The sequence below is a fragment of the Pezoporus flaviventris genome, unplaced genomic scaffold (genome assembly GCF_033815535.1).
Source record: "Pezoporus flaviventris isolate CSIRO_AGI_PZ_B2104156 unplaced genomic scaffold, CSIRO_AGI_Pfla_v1 ptg000154l, whole genome shotgun sequence".
NCBI lineage: Eukaryota > Metazoa > Chordata > Aves > Psittaciformes > Psittacidae > Pezoporus > Pezoporus flaviventris.
Genome location: NW_026892702.1, coordinates 1,520,109 through 1,533,655, shown reverse-complemented (window position 1 = coordinate 1,533,655; position 13,547 = coordinate 1,520,109). Strand labels below are relative to the sequence as shown.

Sequence of the window (13,547 nt, the reverse complement as noted above, 5' to 3'; positions counted from 1 at the left end):
TACTCAGAGGAATGCTGGCGAAGTTGAGAGCCCACTGACAAACCCGCTTCTGTTCACTGACATTTGATGAGTTCTGGAAAGCCCTGAGCAAATACAGCCTGAGAGCAGGGGGTTTGCTGTTCTCTCCAGTCTGGCTTTCAAGAAAGCTTTTGAGTCAGTGATGCCCAAAGTCAGTGTCTGGGCAGAGGGTTACACGTGCAGAGATTGAGGATGCTGGAACAGACAGGGCAATGTTTGGCATTTTGGGAGTGTCTTGAAGCTTGTTTAATATTAGGGACTCTGTTTCTCTTGCTCTGATCTCATACTTATCCTCCTTCCCTAAAACCACCCTGAATGCCATCCTGGGCTTGGAGGCAGCTCGTTCTTGCTCTTGCTCTTCCCCTCCCTGGGACGTGCTGCCTTGGCCACTTAGGAACTGAGGAACACAGTGAAGTGTGAGGTCCTCCAGAGGGGATGTAGTAAAGCCCCCAGGCCTTCCCCTTCAGGACAGAGAAACCCAGATGTTGAGAGTGGAAGACCAACACATTGAGGACGGAGGGACCCAGATGCTGAGGACGGGAAGATGCAGATGCTGAGAACATGGAAACCTGTATATTGAGGATATAGACAGATGCTGAGAACAGTGAGACCAATACGCTGAGGATGGAGAGAAGCAGATATTGGCCTCCTGAGCTAGTGCTGCTGGCCAAGGACCCATGCTGCAGTGAGACATGGGGTGTTTTGGATGAGTCCTTGAAGTGGAAGGACAGCACATTCCTGCTCAGACAGCATTAGCTGTGCCTCATTCTGCTGCCTCCTCCTGCAGCCCCTTGGCTGCAGTGATGGTGTGAAGGAAACCTGGTCACATCCCTGTCCTTGCTGGCCCAAATCAGCTTTGTGCAGCAAGGTGACCCTTGCCTCTGTGGTGATGAAGTCCCTTGGTGCCTCCAGCCGTGATCAGGCTCGTTGGCTGGCTGTGATGGCATTGCTGCTGCTTTCCCCCTGTCTTTCACCCATCGCTGTCAAGTTTAGCAGAGCTCAGCCACAGCCCTTCCTGCAAGGACAGGATTTCACCCTCCCAGTGATGCTTCCAACCCAGGATGGAAACTTTGCTTGTGCTGAGGCTGCTACTCATACCCTCCGTGCCACTGAAGAGCAGCAGAGCTTCTGATTGAATTAGTGCAGGGGTTTAATTTAATCCTTGAATCTCATTTTAAAGGAGCCTGTTCATTTCCTTCTAGGGCCTTATCTGATGCGGGCAACCAGCAGTATTAAGCAGAAGGACTGGGCAGACAGGGAACTGTTTGGGAGGGGAAGGGCTTTGGGGGCATGAGCTGAGGCTGTGTGGGTTTTTCCTCTAATTATTCCATGAAATACTGATGACAGTGATTACAATACAAATAGGACACAAACAGCATCAGTAAAACATGCGCTGGTGCAAAGAGCATCCTTGCATGGCAGGTCTGGTAGCATTCCCTTTTTACAAAAGGTTACAATAGGAGGACTGAAACAGACCCAGGGATGGGATAAATTAAGCATTTGCTTTGTGCCTCCCACCAAATCCAGCTAGTTTTGGGGTGGGGGAGATGTTGCAGAGGGGGCTGAGGACATGATGATAGTCTGAATTTTAGTCTCCAGACTCACTGGGGCAGTTCAAGTGATGCTGGATCGCTGCCTGTGGTGAGTCAGGCTGGAGGGGGACAGAGCAGCTCCTCTCCATGCTCACAGGTGTAAAGGGGGACCTTTGGCATCATAAAAAGGGCAAGGCCACAAAGGCTGAAGCAGCTCTGCTCTGGAGCCAGGCTGAGAGAGCTGGGCTGGGGCAGCCTGGAGAAGAGAAGGCTCCTGAAGGGGAGACCTTAGAGCAGCTCCAGTGCCTGAAGGAGCTGCAGGAAAGCTGGAGAGGGGCTTGGGACAAGGGATGTAGGGACAGGCCAAAGGGAATGGCTTGAACCTGCCAGAGGGGAGACTGAGCTGAGCTCTTAGGCAGAAGCTCTTCCCTGTGAGGGTGCTGAGGCGCTGGCACAGGGTGCCCAGAGAAGCTGTGGCTGCCCCATCCCTGGCAGTGTTCAAGGCCAGGTTGGACACAGGGGCTTGGAGCAAGCTGCTCTAGTGGAAGGTGTCCCTGCCCGTGGCAGGGGTTGGAGCTGGAGGAGCTTTAAGGGCCCTTCCAACACAAACCATTCCATGACTTTGTGATGTTACTGGCTCTGCTTCTGTGGTTGGAGCTGAGCCCAGCTCTGCCGTGCTGAGCTGCCCACCATGGGCCCCTGCTGTCCTCCAACCCACCAGTGCCGCCGGGTGCTGGAGGTGGGAGCCAGGAGGCCCCATCCCACTCCTGCCCCATAACCACCCGCTTGCTGCTGGTAGGGGAACCCAGAGCTCCAGGATCAGGACCAGGACTGGGTGCTGTGGGAGTGCTGGGTGATCTGCCACCTCCTGAGGACATGGGGATGATGCCATCCCACCCAGCCGGGGCACTGTTGGGGCTGTAGAAATTGGTGCCAGCCTTGTGGTTGGGGTGTCAGGAGCAGAAAGGCTCCCCAGGAAGGTGCAAGTGAGAGATCTGGAGTGCTTCTGCCCTCATGCTTGTCTTCTCTTCTGGGCAGATGCTGGAGACAGATGCTGAGAAGCCGGGGCAGATGCACTTGGAGGACGGGAAGGCGGCAGCGGGTGATGCTCCTCCATGCACAGAGCCCGCTCTGGGAGCCACCCAGGATCCTCTCCTGCTGGAAAAGCAGCCGGCGGCTACCAAGAGGGGAGAGGAGCAGCCCAGCACCCTGCCAGCCTTTGTCATCCCCGAGCTGCGGCTCGACAGCACCTTCAGCCAGAGCACGGGCATGGCGGGCAGCACCACGGATGGTGAGGATGAGGAGGAGGATGAAGAGGAGGACGAGGAGGACGAGGATGAGGAGGATGAGGAGGAGGATGGGGATGAGCAGTACTTGGAGAGGAACGAGGCGAAGCGCAGCAGCATGATCGAGACGTCGGGCTGTCAGCCCGTCTACACGCTGAGCGTGCAGAGCTCCCTGCGGCGCCGCACCCACAGCGAGGGCAGCCTGCTGCAGGAGGCCAAGAGCCACTGCTTCACCTCTGATACCACCCTCAACTGCTTGGACAGCCAGGGCACCACGGGCCACTGGGCCCTGCCCTCCCCCAGGACCCTCAAGAAAGAGCTCACCAAGAACGGCGGCTCCATCCACCAGCTCACGCTGCTCTTCTCAGGCCACAGGAAGGTACGTGACCTGCTGGGTCCTGCTTGGTTGTGTGATGGGGAGTTCCTGGGGTGGAGGTGTACCAGCACAGAGCCATGGAATGGTTTGGGTTGGGAAGGACCTTAAGGCTCACCCAGCTCCAACCCCTGCCACGGGCAGGGACCCCTTCCACTAGAGCAGCTTGCTCCAAGCCCCTGTGTCCAACCTGGCCTTGAACACTGCCAGGGATGGGGCAGCCACAGCTTCTCTGGGCACCCTGTGCCAGCGCCTCAGCACCCTCACAGGGAAGAGCTTCTGCCTTAGATCTAACCTGAACTTCCCCTGTTTCAGTTTGAACCCATCAACCCCTGTCCTATTGCTGCAGTCCCTGCTGAAGACTCCCTCTCCACCATCTTTGTAGCCCCTTCAGACACTGGAAGCTGCTCTGAGGTCTCCACGCAGCTTCTCTTCTCCAGGCTGAACAACCCCAGTGTTCTCAGCCTGTCTTCATACAGGAGGTGCTTCAGCCCCTGATCATCCTTGTGGCCCTCTCTGAACTTGCTCCAACAGCTCCATGTCCTTCTTATGTTGAGGGTTAACTGCACACACGTGGCCCCTCTCTCCATGGCCACAGCAAAGCTGGCATCTGAGGGGCCAGGAATGTCTCTGTCCCAGGCAGTCAGCTCTGGGAGATGCTTGGCAGTGTGCTGATGCTCTGGGTGGGCATCTCCCACCAGTGTGTCCAGATCCTTCGGGTCCCATGTCCTGGAGAGCTGCTGTCCATTGTGGAGGGCCCATCTCAGAAGGTTGAGCTCAGCAGTGATTCCTGACCCTGCAGAACAGGAGCAGTGGAGGGCCATGCAGCAGGAGCTCTTCTCACAAACCCGTGGAGCAGAGCTCACCTTGGCTGTGCTTTTGCAGGAACCAATGTGCCATTGCAGAGGTTGTGCCTGGGAAGTGCTGCTTGTCCGGGTGAAGCCTGACTGGGTGCTGAGAGCCCAGCACCCCGCTCTGCCCAACCAAGCTCACCCCAGCTTCATCTCCACCAGTGGCTGTGTGTGCTGCTGTGATCAGGGCTCTATTACTTGGCTCAGGATCATGCTGCGTTGCCCAGGGTCATGCTACACAGCTCAGGACCATGTCACACTGCTCAGGACCACGTTGCAAAGTGCAGGACCACATTGCGTGGTGCTCCATGGTGCTGCCTCCTTGGCAGGAGGGGCTGGTACAGAGCCCTGTTTGCCACCCAGCATGCAGTGTGGTGGGGTTTTAAGCCTGTGATGAGGTTAACCATCCTGCCAGCCTCATGCTGCTTGAGGAGCCACCTCTGCTGCTGTTCCCTGGAGCGCTTTTTGGGCTGATGAGAGCCTTTAGCTCTAATCCAGGCTGGTCAGACGGGGCTGCTGTGCAGTAGGGTAGCCCAGACCCTCTGATGCCAGCAGCTGTGGGCTGCGGGATTCAGAAACCTTCCCAGATCCTATCAAGAAAGGCCCTTTCTGGCAGGGACACAGAGCAAGGGAGGCGTTGGCAGCAGCCCTGCCCGCTGAGCGTGTCCCGGCAGCGCTGCCAGTGCCGGCTCCGCTGGTTTCACAGTGCCGCTGTGCGTGCGGCCGGGAGCGTGCAGCCCTGCAGGCAGCGGAGTGCAGCGCTGCTGGGGCCCCACGGGCTGCACTCGCTGCCGATGGGGGGGGATACCCAGGGAGCGTGTCCCAGTCCTGCCCCGGAGAGCCCCCAGTGCCCGTCCTGGACTGACCCGGGTGAACCGGGCTCCTCCTGGGTTGCACTGCTCTGGTGCGGGGTGCTTTGGAGCCCCTGCAGTGGGGCTGCTGGACTTCCTGCTGCTGCCAGCTCTGGAGCAGCTCTGTCTGCATGGCCGGTGCCTAAACCCCCTGCCCGTATGCCCTCCTGGGGCACCCCTGCCTGCTCCTATTGCTGTGTCTCCCCAGCTCCCTGCTGATGTACATAGGATGCATGGGAGCTGCAGCGTGCAGGGTGCCTGGCCACGACATGCATCGAGTTTTGTGCTACTGCCATCCCCCTGGGTAAACTTTGGAGGGATTTCTGTTGGGCTGTGCCTTTGGACTAGTTTGATAAAACCCGCCGAGGTTCCTGGAGTGAGGCACTGATGCACAATTCCCCTCTAGATCCCCTCCAATTTGGCAAGCACGGGTGATACCTGCACCCAGTGGCCTCAGTGGCAAGGCCACAGCATCCATGGACCTGCTTGATTGCTTCTTCCCCTCTGCGAGCATTTCAGAGGGGCTCGCTTTGTTGGCCCTTTTAACACCATCGTGCCCAGCATCCCGTCCCGCTCCCCCCTCACCCCGCAGTGGGGCGGGGAGGGGGTTGTTTTCAGAGCATGCAGTGGTTGGGAGCGCTGGGACCCCTCGGGCGAGCTCCGTTGCTGCCTTTTGTCCCGGAGCACGGCGGAGCCTCTCTGGACAATGGCAGGAAGCGCGCTCCGGCTGCGTGTCGCCGCGGCCAGCCCGCCTGCCGGGGCCCTATCTGCCTGGGGAAGGTGCTTTGCAAGGGCTGCATTGTTTGGGGCCGATAAACTCCGGAAACAAGGGCGCAGAATGGAAGGAAGTGTCCAAAGCCGTGAGCTCCGGGCTGCGGCGCTGCGCGGCCAGTTCCCACGGGGAGGCGATCCTGGGAAGTGCCCTGCGGCCCCCGGCAGCGCAGGGATGAGCTGGATACGGGGCTGGCTGCGAGCATCTTCCAGTCTCATTCACCAATAGGAAGCTACAGTGGTCCCAGGGGTCTCCATGCCTGACCCCAGGCTCAGAAGCTACACTGGTACTGCCCCGAGCTCGCAGTGCATCCCATGTCCCCTTGGTTTGCTCAGGCTGCCCTGGGCTGCTGGGCAAGGAGTGGAGCCCTCTGGGTGCTCCTTGAACTTGAAGGCTCCCATGATATGACTCAATTATGGGTAAATTGTTCTGGTTTTTCCTTCCTGGGGACTGCTGGGGAACCCCTCATTGTTTCTGGGGGCCCAGCCTGGTTCTGGGGAGGACAAGGTGCTCTGCAGGCTGTGCAGGGACTTTTGCCCACTCAGGACAGCAGGAATAGAAGCATCAGGAATGGATACAGGTGTTCTCCCCACTGTCAGCATCCCAAACCCAGAGGGGTTCCTGGGTCACCAGCCGTGGTGTCTCCTCAGATGCCCCAGGAACACCACAGACTGAAGGGGGCATGGGATGGATGGGGGGAGGTAAGTCCCCGTGCCAGGGTGGAGAAGAGCTTGTCCCATTGCATTGCTGCAGGCAGCTGTGGTTGCGGGGAGGGAGCCCTGCGGATGCTGTGGCTCTGGGCTGTGCAGGTGTGGGGACCACGGGGATTGCTGGCAACGCTGGTGGGTGACCTTGGGATGCCACTGGGGCCATGCACTGGCACAATGATGCAGACACTGTTTTTCTCTCCCCCCTCCCCAGCTGAGCAGAGCCGACCCCGAATGCAGCTGTGATGAAGGGGACGAGACCTCCCTCAAGAAACGGAGCAGGAACCTGTAAGTGTCACATTGTGGTGACAGAGTGTTCCAGGGCTGTTTGTGGCACTCAAACACTTCAGCAGAGCGCTGCTGGTCCGGGCAGCCCTTAGGGTCCCCCTGTCTTGTTCTCCCAAGCTTTTCTGGGGAGAAAGCAGCAAAGTGTGAATTGAGGTCTCGCTTCATACAGGGAGTTGTGATTTTCAGGGAGGAGGTAGGAGATATAATGGGGCATCACACACCTGGCTGGGAGCAGCCCCTCTTGGCCTTGCTTTGGCAGACAGGAGCCTGCTCCAGCTGGTGCCATGGGGAAAGCAGCTTCCCAGAGCTGGCAGAGCTCTGCCTTGGTGGTGCTGAGTTCAGGGAGAGGCCATGCAAGTGCTGAAACATGAGCTGGGGGCCTCTTTCCCACTGGCCCTATGCAGGGAGGAGGAATCGGGAGGTTTCCCACTGTGGGACAGACTCCACCATCACAGCACATGGGCAGCGTGGTGAGAGCACCAGGAACTGAGGGATGCTCACAGCCCCTCTGCCTCTCCAGGTAAGGCTTTAGGGGTGCCAAGAACTGGGTCCAGGCAAGGATGAGGCAGCCGTGGCCTTTGCTGCCCATGAACACAGCTGGAAATGCAATGGTGGGGACGAGTGAGGATGGTTTTGGAACAACCTCTGGGTTTGCAGTGCAGGATCCATCCGGGTGTCACGGCCACGGGGATTCCTGGAGCTGGGTCCTTCATGTGGGCTCAGGGCAGGTGGAGAAGCTGCACGTGGTTTGAGCAGCTTAAGGGGTGTGAGGGGGCCGAGTGTGCTGGATGTGCACCAGGATGCACAGCTCCACACATGTGCCTCCTGCCAGCGAGCGGCACTGTTGAACCGCGTGTCTTGGCTGCAGGTGCCTATTTTTAGCTCTTTTCATTATTTCCTCCCAATTGAAATTAAAATGAATCCCTCACGGGGACACCCCCCCTTCCCGTGTCCTGCTGCAGCTCTGAGCCAGGGGAATGGTGCTGGGGGGGGGGAGCTCCATCCCGCAGGGTCAGGGACGGTTGTGGGGGGGGGTTTGTCCTCACCTTGAGCCGGCTGCGGATGCGCTGGGAGCCTCCTGCATCGCACCGGTCGGCTATTGGCTGCGCAGCTGGGTTGCCGGCCATCTGCAGGGACTATTTATGGTGCATGAGGCTGGGGTTTGGCGCTCACCGCGCCTCAGCCGGCACCCCCCGATGTGCCACACGATGGTGGACTTCTCCGAAAGATACCTGGAGAGGTAGGGCTTGGCATCCTGAGAGGAAAGGTGATGTGCTTTGCAGGGGATGCTTTGGAAGTAGCGTGGGGTGATGGTGCTGGATGTGGCCTCATGGCCGTGCTGGGAGCTGATTGCTTTATAGGGGCAACTCCAGGCAGAAACCAGCAGTTCTTTAATGGAACTATTTTTGCTGTGGCATTTTATGCTGCAGGTTATACAGCTGGGGCTCTGTGTGTCTGTGGTCTGGTTTTGTGCTGCTTGCTGTTTATTTGCAAGCACGTGCAAGGGGAACAGTGGGTTTTAAGTTGGGGAACTTCCTTAGGTGGTGCTTCCTGGTGTATTACAGCTGGGAAACACCCCCAGCCTGGTGTGCGCAGGGCTCGGGCTCTGGTGCCGGCAGCCCGCATGTGCTGGGGACACACACAAGCGCCGTTCAGTGCTTGGAAAGCTGTGCCGAGCTGCGGCGGCTGCCTCGCAGAGCTGGGAACATGCTGGAGCTATTGCTGAGGGCTGTGTGGGGTGGCCCGTCCCGTGTGGTGGCTGGTGCTCAGCTCTCAGCGTCGCTGGCTGAGTGGTAATGGGAGGCAGATGGTGTTTGGAGTGTGAGGCTCTGTGTTTGGAGCAGCTTTTCCCATGTTAGTGCTGGCAGCAGCAGGATCTGTGTCCTGCTGGGACTACAGCCCACATGATGTGAAGGCAGAGAAACCCTCTGTGCCCCCCATGAGGGCATGGATGTGCTCGGGACTAGGAGGGGATATTTCCCTCTAAATCCTTCCAAGACTCAGGGTGCTCAGCACCTTGTGGGACTGAGCCCTGGGGTGGTCGCATTTATTCCCAGTGGATTGCTGTGTTTTACTGTCCTGGGACGGGAGAGAGCTGTGGGTCTAGAGAGCATAACTAGGGATAGGGGTACACCCTTGCCTTGAACCCCTCTTATGTCCCCAGCCAGCTCTGGGCATGGCTCGGTGGCTCCAAGCATCCTGGCATAGACCCTCCGGTGTGGGAGGCTGCAGGGGGTGGCTTGGCCAAGCTACCCTGGGTCCCATCCAGCAGCCTTGGTGCAGGATGAGCATCCCAGGCCACGCAGTGTCCCCCGCGCCCCTTCGTGCCGTGGTGTCATGCAGGGAACGTGCCACGAGGGGACAGCATCGTCTGCACCCGTCACCTCTCCCACCTCCTGCTCTCCGTTTCTCGCCGGGGGGCTGAGCTTTGGGCTCTCATTTTCACATGGCATTGCCAGATATCTTGGTCCCGCTTTGTCCTGGTGGGAAGAGGGAGCCCCGTGTCCGGGTGTCCATCACTGTGCCGGTGCAGGGTGGCAGCGTGTTGGTGTCCCTGCCCCTCAGTGCCACACGCCGCCGGTACCAGTCACCCCCTTATGGAGATGTCCCCATGGCTGTGCCCCTCCTCTGCTGGCACTGGAGCAGTGTGAGCACCAGCGGGTCACACGGCGGCTCCCAACCCCTTTGCCTTCCCCCGGCTTCCTGCGCTCCATAAATAGCCTCGTAAATCCCCGCTCTCCACCCTCGGCGTTGATTTTTCCACCTTTCCTCGGGTTTCCCCAGCAACGCCGGAGCCACCCTGCGCGGCAGCGGGGCTGACACAGCCCTTACTCACACGCACCCCGGCCGCCCCTCTCCGCATTTAAAGCTCCCCCGGCTGAGCCCTCCCACTTCCGCGCCGGGCGCACCGGGCGGGAGCGCGCACGGGGCTGGCGGCAGAGCAGCGGAGCGTGTGTCCGCGCCGGCAGCGCCCCAGCCAACATGCCCTTCTTCCGGGACCTTTCCAAGCCCCAGCCGCTGGAGTTCCACGCCGAGATGCTGCTGGGCGTGCAGAGACCCCACAACGGCAGCCTGCAGCGCCGGCACACCATGAAGGAGTAGGTGGTGGCCACAGGGCTGAGGCTGAGGGTGGCTCCCCTCGGTGCCGGGTGTCCCCCCAGCCCCTCGCCCGCTTGCTAACGCTTCCTTTTTCCCCCTAGAGCCAAGGACATGAAGAACCGACTGGGGATTTTTCGGCGGCGAAACGAGTCCCCCGGGGCCAACCCCTCCGGGAAGCTGGACAAAGTGCTCAAGTCACTCAAGTAAGCGCTGCGAGCGGGGGGCACGGGGACCGGGGGAGCTTGGGGACAAGCTGGGGTCGGGCTGAGCATCGCCTCCAGCGGGGCTGGGGCCACCCTGTTGGGGCAAGCTGTGGACAAGCAGGTTTTGTTTCTGGAGGAGCATTAAAAGGCGTTTGTTGGCCAAAACCTCTGCCGAGGCGGGGGAAGCTCCGTGCCCGGGAGGCGGCAGCTTGGGCTGGAAATTTACCTGATGGCTGCTTTCCCCAGTGCCTGTACGAGAAACTGTAACTGGCCGGAGGGCGGTTTGAAAAACCACTTTTCCCTGGAGATGCTCCAGCCGCTGGAGCCGAGCCCTCTCTGCTCACACTGCAGCTTATCCGGCTGCTGAAATCCCGCCGTGCCGCAGCCGGTCCTGGCTCAGACACCGCAGATCCCAGCGCGCAGAGCTCTGTGGGTCGAGTTATCCTCCAGCCAGTCTAAAGGCAGAGTTTTCCTTCTCCTGCTGTGCTGCCCGGTGCAGAGCCCTCCCTCGGTCCCTGTGCGGTACTGGAGCTGGGGCACACGCGGTGCTGTTACCGGTTGTGGCTGTCACAGCCTCACCTTGCCAACGCTCTGTCCTCCTGCAGGCCCACTCCCGAGGAAGCTCTCAAGTGGGGGGACTCCCTGGAGAAGCTGCTGCTGCACAAATGTAAGTGCTTGACCGACTGTTTGCTGCTGGGGGAGTATCCGGAGATGTGCATGGCTAGAGCAGGGATTTCCTCTGTTAATCCCTTCCGGTGTTTGGGGTAGACGAAGGGAAATGAGGCTGCCCCTTGCCTGCACCTCTTCTGTTCCTGTCTGGTGCAGGGGCCGGGGGGAGCCAGGGCTTCGGGCTGCAGCCCCTCTTGGGGAGGAAAAAGCAGCAGTTCTTGCCTCTGCCTGATCTATGAAGCAGGAGCTGCTTTAGACTATTCCCCTCTTGTGTGGGGCACCCCACACCATGGCCACATCCTACACCCAGCTCCCATAGGGACAGCAAGGGAGTCGTCTCCCCATGCATGCAGCAGGGCTGAGGACTGGGGATTCAGCGTGCGGATGGATTGCATGGCTGAGCTTGCGCTGGCGATGCCACCGCTGCCTGCTTTGCCCGGGGGTTCTTGAGCAGGTTTAGGGGACAGTGTGTGGAGGCAGCTGAATCTGCACCTTTGCAAGGTTGCTGGGCTGAGGGTCTTGCGGGGCCATTCCCCACATGTGAGCCGGGAGTAAAGATGTGCCTGTGTCCCCACAGACGGGCTCGCTGCCTTCAGGGCCTTCCTGCGCACCGAGTTCAGCGAGGAGAACCTGGAGTTCTGGCTGGCCTGTGAGGAGTTCAAGAAGATCAAGTCCCAGTCCAAGATGGTCTCCAAGGCCAAGAAGATCTTTGCTGAGTACATCGCCATCCAGTCCTGCAAGGAGGTGAGGGCTGGCTCCTGTGCTGGTGTGTGGCTCCGCGGCACAGGGAGCTGCTCACCAGCGCTGGTCTCTGTGCCCACAGGTCAACCTGGACTCCTACACGCGGGAGCACACCAAGGAGAACCTGCAGAACATCACCCGCAGCTGCTTCGACCTCGCGCAGAAGAGGATTTACGGGCTCATGGAGAAGGACTCGTACCCCCGCTTCCTGCGCTCCGACTTGTACTTGGACATAATTAACCAGAAGAAAGCCAGCTCCCCACTGTAGACCCAAGGACTCTCTCGGGGCAGGCTGGGAGCTGAGTGTTTACATGGAATCGGGCAGCAGAGGCTTTCCTGGGGGATAGCGGGAGCTGCCGTTGTGGCCCCAAAAGTATTCCTGCAGTGGACGGGTGTGGGGCAGCTGAAGGCACTGAGCATGGGGCCAAGGGGACCAACAAGCCCAGCAGTCTGGTACTGCTCCATCGCCCCATCTCACCATTGCTGGTACGATGCCTTCGGGGTGACTCCGGCATGGATTTTAGCCAGGAGGGAAGCTCCCGTCACTACTGTGAAGCAGGCGCCCGAGCTGCCAGCATGGCTGGAAGGTGACGAGTGATCCCAGCTTGAGGAGGAGGACTTCTGTGTAGGGCTTCGGCAAGGGGACAACAGCACCACCTTATATCCGTGGATGTGAGACTTGTGAACTGGATCAGCCCCAGGATGCTGCTGTGCTTCCCATGCTGGCGATGCCTCCTGAAGCAGTTATATCCCAGGAGCCCGGCGCTTCCTTTGCTCGTGGTGGGTCCCCCTGGAAGCAGCGGAAGCCGGGTTCTTCCCCTGCACTGGAGGTGTGTGAGGCCAGCCACCTCCTGCTCCCACCCCTGGTTTATTTATTGACCTCCCGTAGCTGGACACGTTGCTGTGTCATAGGAAACCCTCGTGTCCTTTCCTGGTCTGAAATGACAAGTGCAATATTTGTGTGTGTCACGGCGGGTGCTCCGCTCGAGTGGATGCTTTTTTAGTTTCTGAGTGCGTACAACGTTGTCTGAGTTCGGTTTTATCCGACAAACCCATTCCCTGGCAGCGGGCCGCTGGGGGAGCCTGGTGTATATATCATGCCCTGACGACGGAGGGTTTGGTGATGGAGAAAAGCAGCTCCGTGGACCAGATGCTCTCTTTACTCTGGATAACAATATGTGTTTTGAGGAGCAGGGGTTACTGCTGACCCTGGCGGAGCTGGACGGACTGCCTGCCTCCAGGCACCCAGTTTACAGTGCGAAGCATCTCTGCAGCTGGCAAAAATACATTGTCATGGTCATAGGTAAATAAAAGGAGAATATCATGTCTTGTAGCTGCCTTTTCTTCCTGACGTGTTTCTCGGCACTGCCAGAGCAGACATCCCCTTCTTCAGCGGGGAAGTGTAAACTCCTGTTCCTGCATGGCTAAAGATGGGAAGCTCTGGTTCCCTGGATTTCTGAGCTGGGTTTTGTGAGGCCGTGCCCAGGTGTAGCCCTGCAGGAACACAGACAGCTTTGCCCAAAACGAGACTGTTCCCAGGGACAGGGTTCACTGTTTAAACACGGCAGAGCACCAGCCTCTGGGCATGGAAATGCCCAGAAACACAAGTGACCAAGTGTAGCTCCGGGTCCCTCTGGGGACATACCAAAACAAGCATCAGAAAGCCCTGCAGTGCTATTTCAGGTCCTGGCTGGCAGGGCTGCTGCTCCCTTGGGAAAGGCAGCGCTCTGACAGCTCTGGTTTAGGATGAGAATGTTTTGTAAGGGCTGTTCACGGCGTGTTTGGTGGCTGAAGTGTCTTGTGCCACCTGCTTGTGGTCGGCTTCAGATGGCTTAGGATGTGTTTATGGTGTCGGGGGGTTGTGTGGGGCCACGGTGTGGTGTGGAGGTGATGCCCAGGGGTGGAGGTGTTGCAGCTGCCCCAGCAATCCCACCCGGGCACAGTTCTCCTGTGGCAGATATGATCTCTACTTGGGAGCTGTGCGTTTCCCCCTTTAAACTCACAGCATGTGATGGCCAGGTGGGGAAACTGAGGCAGAGCTGAGGGGATCCCTTGAGAGTTGGCTGGAGGCAGCAGGGTAGTGGGATGCCTGCTGGGACCCGTCAGGTCAGTGCATTCTCCCTGCGAGCACTGCCATGGTCACCCCAACTGACTCCT

General features: G+C 59.1%; 1 protein-coding gene across 1 annotated transcript in view; it reads left to right on the top strand.

The window, feature by feature from the left end:
• The window catches only part of RGS3 (regulator of G protein signaling 3), a 74,785-nt gene extending 62,071 nt beyond the window's left edge, over positions 1-12,714 (top strand). Inside the window, 6 exon segments of the mRNA XM_061479591.1 lie at positions 2,589-3,215; positions 6,605-6,678; positions 9,879-9,980; positions 10,586-10,647; positions 11,227-11,393; positions 11,473-12,714. Of these exon segments, the coding sequence (XP_061335575.1) occupies positions 2,589-3,215; positions 6,605-6,678; positions 9,879-9,980; positions 10,586-10,647; positions 11,227-11,393; positions 11,473-11,658 (1,218 nt within the window). The 3' untranslated portion in view covers positions 11,659-12,714.
• Positions 12,715-13,547: the final 833 nt, after the last annotated feature.